This window comes from Drosophila novamexicana, unplaced genomic scaffold (assembly GCF_003285875.2).
Source record: "Drosophila novamexicana strain 15010-1031.04,08,12 unplaced genomic scaffold, DnovRS2.1 tig00000877-arrow-arrow-pilon, whole genome shotgun sequence".
Taxonomy (NCBI): domain Eukaryota; kingdom Metazoa; phylum Arthropoda; class Insecta; order Diptera; family Drosophilidae; genus Drosophila; species Drosophila novamexicana.
In genome coordinates this window covers 545916-563245 of record NW_020824831.1, presented here as the reverse complement: position 1 = coordinate 563245, position 17330 = coordinate 545916, and the positions used below count along the sequence as shown (strand labels likewise).

Sequence of the window (17330 nt, the reverse complement as noted above, 5' to 3'; positions counted from 1 at the left end):
AAATAATTATTATACTTGCAATGTAATTATAGCTGACTTTACCAATTCTATTTACCATATATTTTTATAAATATATATATTCTTAGTAACATTTTAGAGTGAATTAATTTTTGTCTGTTTCTGTTTTTCTTCTATTTTTTATTTTTTTAACAATCTTATTTCCTAACATTACACACACATTCGCTATATTTCCGTAAAGGGATTAAGTCTTTGGAACTGCGAGATAACTGTTTTCTATTTTTCTTGTCGCATTAAGAAGCATTACCAATTGTTAAAGGTTACAAAATTCTGCAAACAATTCGTTTCTGTGCTGTAAACAAATCCTACAGAACTGAAGCTGTCGGCGCCATTGTCGAAAAATTATTGTAGCGTTTCGAATGGCGTTCAAATAAAATAAAAATCATGTTTAAATTGTTTATTTGTTTACTTTTTTACGCTCGTCTTCAGAGCGAATTTCAAAAGTGAATTTCACAGTTAGCTGCGCACAAGCAGAAGTTGGCTAAGTTGCGAGGCATTAGCCAGAAATGACGAATAAAAACAACAACAATAACAACAAGAAAAGGCAATAACAACAGCAATGATAATGATGATAATTATGATGATGGTATGTAAGCCAAGAGATATCAACCAACTTGAGCTGTAACCTGTTTCCTGGACAACATTTTTTTGGCTGTTGCCACAATTAGCGTCGCCTCCAACGCGTCGCAACAATTATGCACAGACTTATTGAGCGTATAAAAATACAAAAATGATATAATAACAATCCAGTGACAATTTTCTTAAAGCACATCTCACTCTCTCTCTCTCTCTTTGTATCAGTTGCTCTCTCTTTCTATCAATTTACAGCAGACTTTCGCTTTCAGCCGTCAAGCACTTCCTGTGTGAAAGGGCAAGGAATGCACGCACGCAAATTCTACACCCAACCGTAAGAGTGTATAACTGCGTGTGTGTGTGTGTCTGTGTGTGCTGTTTTTCTCTGAAAGTCTGGCTAATTTTGTGCTGCACTGCAAGAACTTTCCCATTTGGCCAGGCAATTCCTCATTCCCTGCAGGGCATTTACATTAATCCGCTTTATTTATAGACGTGAAAACTTCTGCAGTTTATTTTTGCAGGTGCCCGGCTGCCAGTCTGCCAGTCTGCCAACTGGGCGCCCGCATAGATCATTAGTGGAAGTCATGACAGGCGCTACAGAAGGAGAAACAACAACAACAACAAAAGCAGTTGGGTAAAAGCTGAGTCAATCTCTCGGCAACCTGGAAGAACCACCCGCTGTGGCCATGTGGCAAGCAGCTCCCACTTCGTTGCGGACGTTGCCAATGTCCAATGTCAGTGCGCCAAATCATTTCGTTATTAATTATGCATGCTGCCCGCCACCATCTTTACCCCACCACTACAGACAAAATAAAAGTAGGGGAGCTGGACACAAGCCCCTGTGATATAATCGCAGCCGGACTTGAACCGCGACTGACATTGGTTCCATTCGCTGATTTTTTGCATGATGCATGCAAAGGTTGCCAGGTGTGGAGAGGCGGCCTAGGGGGAACTCAGTTATGGGTGACGTTGACCCCAGGGCAGAAGAATCGCAGCGGCAGTGAGTAACCGCCACCGGATGGTAAATTTTCGAAAGAAAGGTCTACAACAAGTACTGGAATGACGGCATCGTTAAATGAAGACCCGAACCGTAGAAACAGAAGTTAAAGAAGCCGTGGAGAGGGTAAGTCATAAGCGGAAGACAGCAAAACAAACAACGGAAGCAAAAACATAATAAAATAATACAACAAAACATATAAATAATTACCGCCTCTTCTATAAATAAACGGAATACTTGATGGGGCATAATTAGATAGAAAATAAAGTTGATTAGAAAATGGAATTAGCAAACTTTTATTTTAATGGTTTTTATTTTATTAGAATTATTCAAGCTTAATACATAATATGTTATATGACAATAAAAACATTAACCGGCGAGCCTGCTGGTAAGAGAACCTTTTTATAGAAGATCCAGGCTCAAAGCTGATCAATGCACAACTTTTCAGATGCATCAAAATTATAACAGCCCAAATTAGAAAAAACTCTTCAAAACGAACAAAATGATCATCGCACACCTTTAAGATATGGATTGTGGGATTCGAGGAAATCCTCCCTATCGAAAAGCTTAAGATATAAAAAATGTAGACACTTATAACAGTCTCTATGCATCATTCTGAACGCCAAACTGTATGAGGAGTTCGGCTTATCTCGCAATTATACGGGGCTTGACTAGAAAATGCCTATAGATCACAGAAGAACAACTTTTACTTAGCACATTAGCTTGTGTTCGCATATCAGTTTCTCATACATAAGATCTTACCGAAAGGTTCAATAAACTACAAAACAAAATGGCGACTGTGATGCTTCAAGTGTGACCAGCATTAAACAAATTTGCAACGCATTCAAATGAATCTTTTACGCTGAGCTTGTAGAATGAATGTGTTTTTGTGGTATTTCGTTTAGCTTTTGCTCGTGGCTTGTGCCACATAATATGAAACAAACGCAGAAGCTTATGAAGTCTTGGCTAACAGAGAGGAAACCAAGTGTAGAAAAAAACGGAAAAGAAAGAGTATATGAGACAAGTCGAAGACTAAATGCCCTTGCAGATATATGCTTAGACGTGTTTTTATCTACGAATTTATTGATACGCTTTCGCTGATATGTTAGGAGAATTGTAAAGCTTGCAATTTCAGACGAAATCATTTTTCCAAAATTCTAGCTACAATGATATGTAAATGGAAATTAAAAAAGTTTTTCCAATATGAGATATGATATATATATGATAAGATTTAGCTCATGCGAAAGCAGCAGATTGAAACTAAGCAAAGTCAAGTTTGGTCAAGATATTTGAAAATCCAAAAGGCTTTTAAGCTTTAAAATATTATTTTTCTAAAGCATAGAGATGAGTTTGCATAGATACAGAGAGCCCGAACGACTGATCTGTCTATATCGACTCGGCTATTGATCCTATGAAGAATATTTATACTCTATGATGTCCGAGGTTTATTTTCTATGCGCTACAAATTCAAGAATAACCTCTAGCAGGGTAAAAAAAGAAAATAAATGAGAGAACGGCCAGCGGCCAATGCGTTCAAGGCCGTCTTATGGAAAGCCATAAAAAGTCATTTCATGCCTTGATGCATTTCTTCTCACTAACCTGGCCCTGCGGCTGCTGCTGGGTTGTCTTGGCGGTTAGCTTGCGGCTAATGTGGCAGCTGGCAGCTAGTTTTTTGCTGTTCATAAATTTAATTCGCCAGCCATAAGCCAAGGCAAGAAAATTAGTTGGCTCAATTCGCTAGCTCTTGCTCCGGCTTTGGACTAATGGCTGCGCATGCGTTGATTAGTTCAACTCCTGATTTTCTTCTATTGTTACCTGGCTGGCTGCCTGACTGGTATATGTTTTATACGTTTTCTTGCACTATAAAAAAGATTTTATTACTTAATCTACATCGGTGCACACTCACACATACACACTTTAAGGCGACAACAAAGGCCCAACAATTGAGCGTAATTTGGCTTGGATAATTGTAATTGACGAGACTTTAGATGCGCTGCTCATTAATATGGAATGCATGTGGTTTTCTATAGGCGCAGCACTCCCATCTCAACTGCCCAGAAATATGCGAAGGCCAACGGGGAAAGCTGTCTAAAGCTACAAAATACTTGACAGCTTCGAGATGAGCAGATATGCAAGACAGCTTCTACATGTAAGTGGCTTAGGCCTAGAAATCAATCGGAGCTCGAACATAAAAAGAAATATATATACAAAATGAAAGGAAAATTGAGTTGTGGCCCAAGGAAGCAGAAAATCAGCCCCAGCATAGCAATTACAATTGACGAGCATCTAGTTTAGCAGCTCAATCAATTTGCATGCTACGTTTTTGAGAGACCAGTAATCACTCTCTCTCCCTCCTTCGGCCTGAAGTTTTCTCCCTATATCTCTCTAACTTTTTCTCTGTATTCTACATTTTTTATCTTTCTCCGTTTTTCTTTCTGTGTCTTCACCCCTTTTTGCTCCCTTCCTATTGTTGCGCTCTCTCTTTCCTACTCTCCCTCTCTCTCTCTCTCTCTCTATCTCACTCTCTATTTCTCTCCCTTTCTCTCTCCCTTTCTCTCTCTCATTCTCCCTCTCTCTCTCTCTCCCCCTCTCTGTGATTAACTGTCATTTATTCTTGTATCTGTCTATCTCTTTGAGGTTGTTTTTAATCACATTTCTCGCCCTCTTTCTCCCTCTATAACCCTCTCTCGCCCGCTCACTAAATTTTCGCTTAGAATTCTCAACTGGCTTAAGCTTGGAACAGGATTCATTTTATTGAGTAGAGAGCGAAACATATTTCAATTGTAAGCCTAGAAAAACTCAGTCTTTGCCATAACTCATAATCAAAATGTTGTTATTATCGTAAATATAGCAATTTATCATTTGTAGCCAATTGACACAAATTGAAGTTTGCATAATATAATTGCGTTTATGGCATATTTGAAAGCTGATCTAATATTATAAACGGCCATACTGACCTTCAGCCAACTGTTTACTTTCAGTTTTTTATAATTGAACCGAATGAACATAAACGACAGATTGCTAAAATTATAATAACAAAAAAAACCTATAAATAAATGCGTCCGCATATGTGCGGGTACGTGTGTGTATGTCGATTCAAAAGAGTATCAATTTCTTTGGTTTTTATCGTTGCCGCCTGCTAAGCAATTGAACAATTGAAAGCAAAAGCGGCCAACTAACATAATTGCAGCACACACTGCAAAATGTGTCTGTGTGTGTTTCTGTGTGTGCTACACACCCACCAACAGTTCACAGCTTGAATCGTTAATCATTCAACCGCAACATTTGCAAAAAAACAAAGGAAAACTAACCCAGGCCCAAAGACCGAAGCCCGCAAGCCCCAGCCCCACAAACTCGAGGCCCGGCGACAGGTCGCGCGTAATTGTAAACGAGTACATTTAAATGTTTATCCGTTGGTACTAACTAACGTTAAAAGCTTAACGACTTAAAATATACACTATAAAATTAAATTTTTAATTTAAAAAACTGTCATAATCTTAATCTAATAAACGCGCACTTATACTTTTAAAAATGTATATAATTAAAAAAAACTATTAAAGTATTAAAATATTTTCTAATGCACATAATATATACATAATAAACAAGTTCTTTTACATTTAATAATATATACAGAAACCTATTCGAAAAAAATATTGTTTATTTTGTGTACACCAAAATATATCAATATTTTACGGAACTTTAGTGCTTGCATAAACTTAAAACTTAAAAAAAAAACTAATAGAAAAAATATCCTTATATTTGCAATATTTCAAACATGAATTCCGATTTATATACGACGACTTATCCACCTATGCCTTAGCTTAATGATATGTTGCACATTACGTAACTAAACGCATAGTACATCATTTTTTTGCAGTGTATACATAATGGTTGGGCAAAAACAATGACCAATTACTGTGTCATTGGGCGCGCGTTGGCGTTGTCCGGCATTTTGGCTTTAACTTCGAGCCGACTTTGAACGCGTGAAATAAGTTGGAACAACAACAGCAACAACAAGAATAATAACAATAATAATGGTAACAACAGCAAGTGAAGCGTAATTGGTAACAAGACACATAGCACCGTTTGTAATTTAATTGTAACAGGCAACAGATATACGGAGAGGGGCAGGGTAAACTGCAGCCCAGCCCACCAGATGACGCCTGACCCAAAAAAAATAAATAAAAAGAGTCGCAGAATTATTGCACAATTGGCATGCAAATTGGCAAATGGCTTAAATGTTTCACGTACTTAGTTGCCACAAAATTGGAGCCCAAAACGGAGCACACAATAGGCCACAAAATAAAAAACGCCAGTCGGGAGTGCTTGACTAGAAGATACCCTGAACCCAGCGCCGAGCTGAGGACACAACCATTTGAATATCCTTTTATAAATACATATGTATAACAAACCACCCAGCAGCAGCTGTGCGTCTCTTTGCCCCAAATGATGCATGGCAACTGCATTCTAGATTTGGTTCGGTAGTCCGATCATTTATTAATTTTCAGCAGTTGTATATGGAAGATATGACGGGAAGTATCTAAAAAATTAGGTGTTCCTAATATGTGAATGTACATATGTATTTAGCTCCTAACGATATTCAGGGAATATTAATGGGAGGAAATATTTAGATAAAGTTAATAAATTCATGTTGGGTATAACATACAAGATTATATATTTAAAATTTCAAGAATCCTGCTTTTGTTGCTTCCGAGAATGACGCGTTCACACATACGGAAAGCAAAACAGACAGATGAACATGCCTAAAACGTTTCAGCTCGTTATCCTGTTTATAAAAACAATACGCCCTTTTACCCATTTTTATTGGGTTCAGGGTATAAAAAGGCCAAAAAAAAGACCGAAATCAGTGGTAACAAATAGTCTAGATGTATTATTTTGAAGGGGGGCACCAAATACGAGCCGAAGCGTGGCCGCTCCTAGTCAAGCGGCAGCAGTCGCAGCACAATTGTAATTTCTGTTTTAGTTTTACACCTACGCCTAGGTGTACATTAAACAGGTTCTTTGTAAAAGGTCGCCTAAGCACAGGCATAAAATGTGAAAGGTTTTGGCTAGAGCTTTAGACCCGGTTAAAAGCGGCAGACGGCAATTGGCAAGCCTCAAGCCTCTCAGCTGTGGCAAAATGTGTGTGTGTAACCCACAAAGCCCAATCGGATTGCAATTAAAAACAAGTCGCAGTTGCGTTACAAATTGTTAAATTATTGCGCAAGTGCAGACAAATTTTAATTTATTTAATTGCAGCAAAAACAAAAATTTTCAAACAAAAACAAACACTAAATTACAAATCAACTGTCAACTGAATAACGAAAAAAACAACGTTGATGTTGATGTGTAAAGTTGGATGCCGCAGAGGCTTGGTCAAGTGCAAAACATCAGCAGCGCTTGGCTCAGACATTGTGGGCCTGGCCAAGAGACCAATAGACAAGTCAGGTGGCTGCCGTCTCAAAACGTGTCACAATTCACATGCGAATGCCATGTGCAGTTCGTGATCAGCGTGATCAGAGCTCAAAACTGGCCAAATACCTTAAGTCTCTGGCATGTGAGAAACCTCAAATCATTCGAATCCGCATCGCAAACGGATATCAGTTGAAGTTTACAAATACAGATACCAATTTCCATGAGCTTTTGTGACCTGCTAATTAACACATGTTCTATATAATATATTAAATTTTAATTGGAACTGTAATTAACATATTTATTTTAAACGGCCTTTGTCGGAGCTTAAGCTTGAAACTTGACACATTTTTGAGATTAATTAAGGTAAACCAAATATAGCCTAAAGATGTTCTTAATATTACTTTTTTTGTGTTACCTAACTTTACTTACACTCATTTGTGTTTGAAATCAAATCTATCCAATCAATAAGAAACTTGCTTCAAAAGATATCTGTGCCAGACAATACTTCAAAAGATATATTTTTGAAATTTTATGCAAGGCTGCGAACATAGTCCGAACCAATGCCACGGTTCGAAACAAATCTGGAACTAAAATTCTAGTTTAACTGACTTTCCACATCAATAATCTTTAAGGAACATGTGTTAATCATATAGGTGTTTGAAATAGTTTGGTTTTCGTTAAGATTAGGCTCATAGCTAATAAAGAAAAAGGCGACTTCGGGAACAGATTCGATTGAAAAACGGCTTGCAGCCTTGGCCTACACTTTAATTATTCCCAGATATTGGAATATAATAATTTTAAAACTATATTATATTATTGAAAGACAAAACGATTTAAGACTTAAAAACGTAACACTCTTCTCAATATCTCAATCAGTTTTCATCTTATTCACTTCATATTAAAATCATGTTTAGAGGGTATTTGCGCATCGTCTTGTTTGCATCAATTGTTGCACGCTTAATTTCGCATTTTGTTGTTGATGCATCGCAATTATAAATGTGACTTAAAGCGACATTTGCTCATCAATGCCCCTTGCCCCACGCGTCTGCTGATGATGCCCCAAGACATGATGTCAAATGAATACATTATTTCGAGAGCCCAACGACAAAATGAGCGTTGCGTCTGCGCTTTCAACTTTGACAGAGTGTCTGGCTAAATGCCAGCTAGCCCCGCCAAACTCCAACCATAAACAAAGAGCTAGTCAACTTTAAAGCCAAAGGCCGCCCCGTGGCTTTGGGGCAGCTCGCTCACTCGCCATTTCTCCACTTCTCTCTCTATCTATCTTTCTATCTCTTTGAACTGGTAAGATAATTGCTTTGCCAATTTGACTTAATGAATTAAAGCTGCATTTGCATTTCGCTTTGTTGACCTAACTCGCTAGCCATTTGCCCGCTTTATGGCCATTTATAAATCAGCTTAGTCCCAAGCGCGACAATGTCAAAGTTTAGAGTTTAAACATGGCTGAATATATTTAATGCTCTGAAATATTCATGAACTTTTGAACCAACCAAACAAAACCGAAAGTTATCGCGACATGGTCTACACTTTCTTTTCGCTGTTATAGAAATGCGCGCAGCTGCATCCAAAGCTGATCACGTGCAAAAAGAATAATAATATATAAATATATCTACCAATATATTCCCTCCACATAACATCATCAGTCAAGCTCCAGTCAGAGTCGTAGAAAGTTGCGCCCAAAATGCAATTTTTTCTGTTATTGCTCAGACAAAAATATGAAAAATTAACTAACAAAAAGATACCGAGCACGAGTACTCGAAGTTGCACTCACACATCCATATGAAAAATGTGCAACCAAAATCTGAAGAATTTTCAAACAGTGAAATCTGAAATTGCTTTTTTTTGGAATGCATGTGCAGACAGGCTGGCACACACACACACACACACAAGCAAACAAATACGAATAAATCAAATCGAAAACATTTCCGTTCGCTTCATTCATTTTCACTTTGATTGTAACAGAATTTGGCTTAGCTTAGCTTTATTTCGTATGTAAATGACGCTCCCTGAAACCCCAATATGATCAAAAGAAGAGTAACCATAAATCACTTTACAGCTGGTCGAAATACATATACCCTACCCATGAGTTGCATGAATAATTACTCTATCAAATTCATAGAATTGTGTTGAAGGTTGGTTGCAGCGAAGTGCAAGCCAAGTACATCTTTTCGACAATTGACAAACCCTTTAAAATGCTTTCAAAGTAACCATAAGTAGTTAAGCTACATCAGTTCCATATAACATACATACATATAACTTCTCATATTGCTGACCTATAGCAAATCTCTTTTTATCGTTATAAGCCAGTAATGAAAATTTCTAACCTCATATTTTTTTAATCTATAAAGGAAATTTAACACTATTTGAAATGTTTTGTTTTTGTTTATATTCATGGGAAGTTTAAGGATAGAGCCCCGAGAAGACAAAACATTTTTTTCAGCTTCCTTGTTGCTATAATTATAATGAAAATGTTCAAATCTATCTATCTATATGGAAAATTTCATTAAGATACGAGATACATTGCCTGCAAACTGCCTGACTAAATCAAGTTGCTTTCCGTCTAAAGTTAGAGTATATATATATGGGTATAACTGCTGGGCAATCGACTTACCATTTCCTTGCGCAGCGTCGCTATCTGCGCGTCCAAAGTGCTGCCCGTTACATTGAGTTTAGCAGGTGAGCTTGGCGTTGTTGTTGTGGCTATTGCAGTTGTTGCCGTTGCTGTTGTTGATGTATTTTCATTTTCATTTGCATTGAAAGTCTTTGCTGGTGGTGTTGTTGTTGCTGTTGCAGACTCTGCTGTAGCCGTGGCTGATTTATCGTTTGCATTATCTTTGCTGCTGTCTTTAGATGCCTGCTTATCGCCGCTCAAGTTGTTGTTGTTGTTGTTGCTTTTGTTGTTATCACTAACTATTTGGCTTGCTAATTTGTTGCCGCTGTCGTTCTCCTTGTTGTCGTTGTTGTTGTTGTTGTTGTTGTTAAGCTCCTGCTGCAACTCCACATCGCTCAATAAGCCCGAATCGGAGCCGAGCAGCTTGTTGAATCCACTCAAAGATTTCGGCAATGGCGGCAAGCCACTTATTGACATTCCGCTGTGGATGGAAAAAAAATAAATGCAAATTAATGGAAAACATTCAAGTGGCTTTGATTACAAAACTTAGTCTATTGCTGATCCTGGCATACCTCGCATACCTCTTGCCACCCAAATAGCCGTAGCCTTGCCAATAACTAATAACGTGCCCATCATCAATAAGTTCATCATGATCAGCTTTATCATGATTACAATCATCATCATCATTGTTATAACTATCCTTATCGCTATGCCCATGCCCCAGCAAATCATTCAAGACCAGCGGCAACAGGCCATGGTCATTGTCAATATCATCATCGTCGTTGTAGTCGCTGCATGTGGTGGGCGTTTGGCCACGCCCCGCGCCTGCGCCTATACCCGCACACCACTCCTCCTCCACGTTGTCGTCGTCGTCGTGCGCGTCTATGGCAAAGAGTCCATCTTGAAATCTTTGATACCATCTGGCCACATACTGCGCAGTCGGCGCAAATGGCCCAAACGCGCTGCGGCATTCGTCGAGTATCTGGTCGGGATTGAGGCGCCGGCGGAAGCCAAACAAGATGCACTGCTGCAGCTCGACGGGCGTTGGAGCCGGTATCGGCGACAAAAACAGCTCGTCCAGATCTTCGGACATACGTATTGCAGTTGTTAGCTTGCGTTTGAAACGACTTAAGACATTAGCTGTGAATTGACAGTGTGCGATATAAAAGATAACGATAAACATATTTTTTTCGACACAGAGAGCGAGAGAGAGTGAGAGAGCGTAAGAGCGAGAGCGAGTGAGTGTGAAAAACTGAGAATTGAAGTACTTTGAGGTAGTTTTCAAAACACAACAACAAGTAACAGAGAAGCAACAAAATTAACAACAACACACACACAAGCAAACAAGCAACAATGCTCTAGTCGAATGGCCCGACCAGCAGATACCCTATGTACAGCTGTGCAATATGCAACACGAAAACAAGCTATGGAAAACTAATTGTTAAAGGCCTTTTGGGCATAAGTTTGCATTTTTATAACATTTTCAGCGCTTAAAGACCTTAACATGTGTTTATATGCCACAAATGGAGAATGGAGGGCTTAAGGGCCATCTCAGACAAACAGACGGAAATAAATACATCGATTGGAATCGTATTTCTCATCAAGAATACATACTCTATATGAGTGGATTCGCAGCTTGCCTATACTCCCTTTTAACCAATTTCAAGATGTACAGGGTATAAACAGAGCAACGAAAATATTTGAAGTGTTAGCAAAATGAAAAAAAAATGTAAAATTAGCAACCAAGTAGCGCATTCGAATTTGAGCTCTAGCTTTAGCTGCGGCTGATCTTTCGCCGGGGCATTTATTCATACGATAAGCTGACAACAATGACATTTCAATCTCTGCTATTAGCCACAAGCGCAGAGTCTGTTATATATATATACGTATACACACATATAATATATATATATATTTTATATATATATATTTATATATATATATATATAGGCTCAAGTGTTTCGAGTTAGGCAACCAGACACTCGGCTTAGAAACCAGTAACCAAGGCCAGCAGCTATACGCTGAAGTAAAACTGCCACTGGCACAGCTAACCGATCTGGAGCCAGCGCGGACAATATGCCAGTTTTGGGCTGCATTTTTAGCGGCTGATGCCGGCATATGATATTTTAGGCTGATCAAGCCCAAAGGGCTTCACTATTAGAGACAAATTGACAAAGATTATCTGAGGTATCTGTAGCTAGTCTTAGACGACTTAAAGGAAATGTTTATTTTTGAGGACATAGCTTGAAATTCGCCGAAAATAAAGAAATATACTACGTTTAGCTATTTATTTAAGAGTAATAAATGTATATATATATATATATATATACAAATAATTTTACTAGCGGAAATATAATATAGCTGCTTATCTTTATATCTTTAAAAGGTTCTTCGCAACTTTCAGATTTAATTCTGTCATTAAAATCATTAGCCATTTTCAAGCTAAACCTGCCAACACAAGAGAACTTTCGGCTCTGACGAACTCATTTTTCCTTAGCTTAAAACCTTATATTTTTATATTTTGCCACACTAGCAATAAATGCTCTCATAACAGCTCTTAAATTCGGCATGGTATTGGCAATATTTTGAATATTATTATTATTATAATAATAGCACAGCGGGCACTTGAAATCCATATATCATTGCAGAATGCCAGTTTGAGACTTAACGCTTCACTGTCGCCAGTCGCATTGGCGAACAGAATGCCAACAAACGAGTCCAAAACAAGTTGCATCAAAGGCCACAGAAGTCAGTCATAGATACAGATACAAAAGTAGCTACGCTTATGAGAACCATTTGCCAATGCGAGCCGCGTGCGGTTTGAGATACTTTAATTGTTGCCATGCAGCACACAGCTCGCAAATCGCAGCTCGCAGCTGACCCAATTGCTGGGCAAATGGTTAAATCGGAGTTGTGTATATAGCATTTAAAGGCGATTTAACTCTCAGGTAGATAATATGCTGCCGTTTAACGGTAATCGCCAAACATAACTTGCATAGATCAGCTGCAAATTGGGCGCTACCAAAAGCCACACTTAAAGATTCAGACAATACGATTACCCCATTGCAGATCCACATGGCAATCATTTTTCGCCCGTTTTACCAGATTTATCGGTCACGGCGTGGCTTAAGATATTATTTACTGCGGTTGCACGAAGCAAACTAACCGAACGCTTGGCTGCATCTCTTGTTGGCCAAGTTAAGACGTAGACGCAGTGACTGTGCCGGACGGCGTAGTCCAGACAAATGCATTATGTATTTAACTTGGCTAATTGCTTGACTTTTGCTGCGCGCTCTGTGTAATCAATAAGCAGAAGCTAGGCTTTGCCAATCGCTAATTTGTGTGAACATCAGCAGCAGACAGCAGCAGAGTATCTTTATTTGCGAAAGATATTTTTTGTAGCTCGCCGCAGTTTCTTGGCCAGTTGAATGCCCGATTTCACCTTAAATACGCCACAACAATCCAAGCTCTCACAATATTAAAAAAGTTGTAATAATAAAACCAAAGAATTCTGCAATACAGGAAGCAATAATCGCAAATAAGTTAAGAGCTTTTAGCTGCGTGCCTTTGTAACATAATTGCCATGCCATGTATTTATTTGGATAGCATATTCTCGCTCGCAAATACTCTCATATTTTAAGCTAGACAAGTATCTATATATTTTTTAATATGTATATTTTTATGAACAGCTGCCAAAAGCGGACATTGCTATCCAACTACAAAAAAAAAACACAACCTCAAGCGATGCGACGGCCGCAGACCTTTTTTTGCAACTCTTCGCCATTAACTCGAATAACAATCACCAAAACGCAAAAAAAAATTAAGTGCAATATACATATTTAGCACGTTCGAAGCATTTAAACGACAAAGTAATAAACAATAAAAACAGGCAAAAGACAACGTTTTCTTATGGGCACAAAAAATTAAAAATGAAGTGAACAAAAAACCAGAAACAAAATTATAGCCAAGTATTAAGCGTTTACTCTTCTGTTAGCGATGCACTTAAATCTGATTGATCATCGTGATATGAGCTATAAATAAGCAGTACCAAAGGTAAAAAGTTATGATTTTAGTACCAATTGGTCAACAACAACATTGTGAACAAATATAACCGATTAATTATTACCTTTAGAGATGACTGCTAGGCTATGTACCAAATGTATTTGATTGATTAAAGACGATTTTTGCACCAATTGGTCAAAGACTAAATTATCGATAAAAAAAATACTCGATTTCTTATGTTTTACCTTTGTGGTGACACCTTCGTTAATTTCGGTCTGACGTACCTTGCGAAATTTATTCGAATCAATCAATCAATTCAATTACACAAATTGCAATTTTTATTATACTAGCTACTATACGATAAAAGCTATAGTAGTTTATGTAATCGATCAATAACCTTAAAATTTGTTTTGTACAATTATTACAAGCAATTATTTGTTACTCCTACAGATGATACTAATGTCAACTCTCATTAGTGATAAAAGCTACCGATAAGATAGAAATATTCGAGATTTCTGTCAGGCTAATTATGAATCGATTTCTATACTATTTAAGGCTGAGTTTTAATAAAATTTCAGTTTATCTAATACTTACTAATTGATAAAATGGACAATTAAAATGATTGGTTCTTTATTAGCGATAGATATAACACTTACTTATCGATAACCTAAACATTTTGTATGCTAACAAAAACTGCGCAAAATATGGATCGATAAAAATGATCGATTGTGCATTCACTGTTGTTAAGTATGCTACTTTATGCAGTTTTAGATGCATTCAAATTAACGTTAATCCATCTCGCATAAAGACTAACGAAATGAAGTCTGTACATGATGAAAAAGCTAATGAAAAAGCACATGAATTCTCTGTACACGCATGACATTACGATATCAAAATGGAGCAGGAAAGCTAAAATTATTTTCCTGATTTACGGCTTTACTCGCAGCACCAACTTGTCAGCTAATTGGTAAAGATATGTACGTATGGTACTTTTTAACGAGTGCAGATGTATGTATTTATATATATGTGTTTGGTATTCCTGCCCTACTCTGGTTGATTAGCAAGAAAAACAAAAACAGCCTGCTGTGTGGCGCACGGCATGAGCCGTAAACAATATGCAGTTAATTTGGCAGCTGACTGGCGCCGTCATTTCCACAGCGTGCACCTGAAATTTCACCTGACTTAGTGTGCACAGATAATTATGGTAAAAGGCACTTTTCAGAAAAATTTGCATTTGCTCTAAAGCAGCGAAATGTCAGCAAAACCAACAGCATGCAAGTCTTCAGTACACTGTTATTAATTAAGCCTACATTGGAAAAATATGCCTTAAATGCAGAGCATAGTTGTTATTTATGCCTCGTCCATCTGGCTGATTACTTCATATTCATATGGCAAGTTCATTAGCCCCCCAATACCTAATCACTCGGGGGTCTTACCAGACACGTATCATACTATTTAAGCAAGTATTAAAATTGATTTATTTATGGTCTGATCAGTTAATCAGCTCTATATGGCTATTGGCGGTTTCTGAATGAAGATTTCTGATTTGATAGCAACTGGTGGCAGCCACTTTTTTTATGGCAACGGTGACGCCTTTTTGCAGTTGGCCGACCTACGCGCTACAAATTTTTAAATATTTTAATTAATTAGCTCAGGCATACAAAAATGGCTTAAACAAAACTCAACCGGACTCTGGTATGGTCTGAACTGTCTGATTGAGGCTAGCTTTGCGTGGGCGATTAAACACGAGTATTACGATATAAAATGTGTGAAGAAGAAAGTAAGTATATAGAGAATCATCTTGGAACTTCCAGAAATTATTTTTGTATTACGTCATGGAATAAGAACAATACAGCTGTCAGCCCTTGTCTATTGAAATCGTTTCCTCAGTATTTGTATATCCCTTAGAATTTCCTTTTGACTTAATAGGGAATGTTTATGAGATATTAAATAAGGGTCCAGTTGTTTAAAACTTCGAATGGTATAAGCAGAATAACATGTATGGAACTTTGTTCAAGTAGAAGCAGAAGTCGATATATGTATCTTAAGATTCTTGAGATATTTTCAAAATCCAAATATATGCTATCAAATATTCAAATGCAAATAAACATTTTTAATATTCAGAATATCCGCAGATAGTAAAATTTCTCAAAAACAGTTGCTTTAATAGCAAAGTACATTTTACAGCCACTCTTTAAGTTCTTAAGACAAACAAGAATTGTCAAAAGTCTTAAACATATCAAAATAAACAAAAAAGAAAGTTTATAATTACGAGAAATGCACTTAGAATGTAGCTCTAGGGCTAGTTCGTATAATAACGACAATAATTGAGAACTCTAAGCAGTTATTATGATGACCTCTATATATATTTTCTTTCTTCTTCCAAATACTCGGGTAAAAGGCTGCAAGTTTTATAACTACTCTTTTTATTTCTCGGCGATACGATTTAACTTAGTATAAGACTTCAAAGACTATTAAACCGATTTGTGAACAAAAACCAAAAGAAAGCATGAGATAACCACTAAAAATCGTCTGCTTAATTCTCATCAGCTAATAAAAATGATAACAAGAACAGAATAAATGTCTCTATTTTCCACTTTCCACAAATATGATATGACACTTGGATTGCTGTAGATGGAGTTAAGGCAAAGCAAAGCCATAAAGCTCAGGCACAAATGCTCACAACATAGAACTACATATGTAAGATTTTCCACGTGCAGGCAGTACGCTTAAGGTCAGCACAAATAACTTTTGCTACATATACATGAGTATTATATATATATAGACATTTCTTGAGGTATAAGCACATTCTAAAATAAACGTATACACGATTATATATACACATATATGTAAGTAGGCACAGCTTTGAATGTTGTTTGAATGCAGTTTTGCTATTAATTAAGAAGGAAAAACACATTTTTTTTCCAAAAATTAAACAACGACTATATAATTTATACAGATCTCTATTCGGAACTCGAACTCGCAGCGAACGTTTTGGCTCAGTTCTTTAGCCGCATTTGCGAGGCATAGCAACATTTTAATGATATTTTTCGATATCTTTTTTTTTATATACAACACAATTATTTTTAATTGTTATGCAGCCTCGTTTTGTTTTTAGAACGCACACAGAACACACAGAGCACACACAACAACAACAACAGCAACAACAACAAAAACCATAACAAATGCTGCGTAAATATTTTGATCGCGCCGTGTTCTGAGGCTTTTTGACGCGTACTCACTAATTATAATTTGTAAAAACAATATGGGAATTATAAACATATAATTTGCTTTTTTATTGTAATGCCGCTTTTGGATTTGGTCTGTTTTATTTTTTGTTTTTTGTTTTTTGACTGAGAATATGTTGGTTCGCTTTGATAGCGCTGAGAAATTCGCGTGCTACTAAAAGTCAAACGTTGGCGACTTTTTGCCACGTCGAATATCTCCCGAGTCATTCTCTCGCGCCGAGCGGAAGAGATACGAAAAAGATACTAAAGGCGCACAGCTCTATCTATCAGATGCATATATGTATATTTAGTTATATGTGAACGTAGATGCAGAGCACTGCTGAAAGAGCTGAGAAAATTAGAAAATCCAAGACAAAGATAAAAATATATAAGAAATGCGTGTATTGATTTAATAAAAATAAAATAACAAACAGGGTGTGTCGCCCGATACATTTAAGAGATAAGCAAA

The 17330-nt window shown here is 37.2% G+C and overlaps 1 protein-coding gene across 3 annotated transcripts in view; it reads right to left on the bottom strand.

Moving 5' to 3' along the window:
* Window positions 1–17330, bottom strand: part of LOC115764907 (myb-like protein U) — a 51023-nt gene that overhangs the window by 12541 nt on the left and 21152 nt on the right. The window contains exons 1-2 of one of the 3 annotated variants that reach the window (XM_030708205.1): window positions 10205–10873; window positions 9633–10113 (exon numbers count right to left, since the gene is read on the bottom strand). In XM_030708205.1, the coding sequence (XP_030564065.1) occupies window positions 9633–10113; window positions 10205–10815 (1092 nt within the window). In that variant the 5' untranslated portion in view covers window positions 10816–10873. Of the gene's footprint in view, window positions 1–9632; window positions 10114–10204; window positions 10874–17330 lie in introns of those variants that run through there. The other 2 variants (XM_030708206.1, XM_030708204.1) reach the window with 2 other exon arrangements.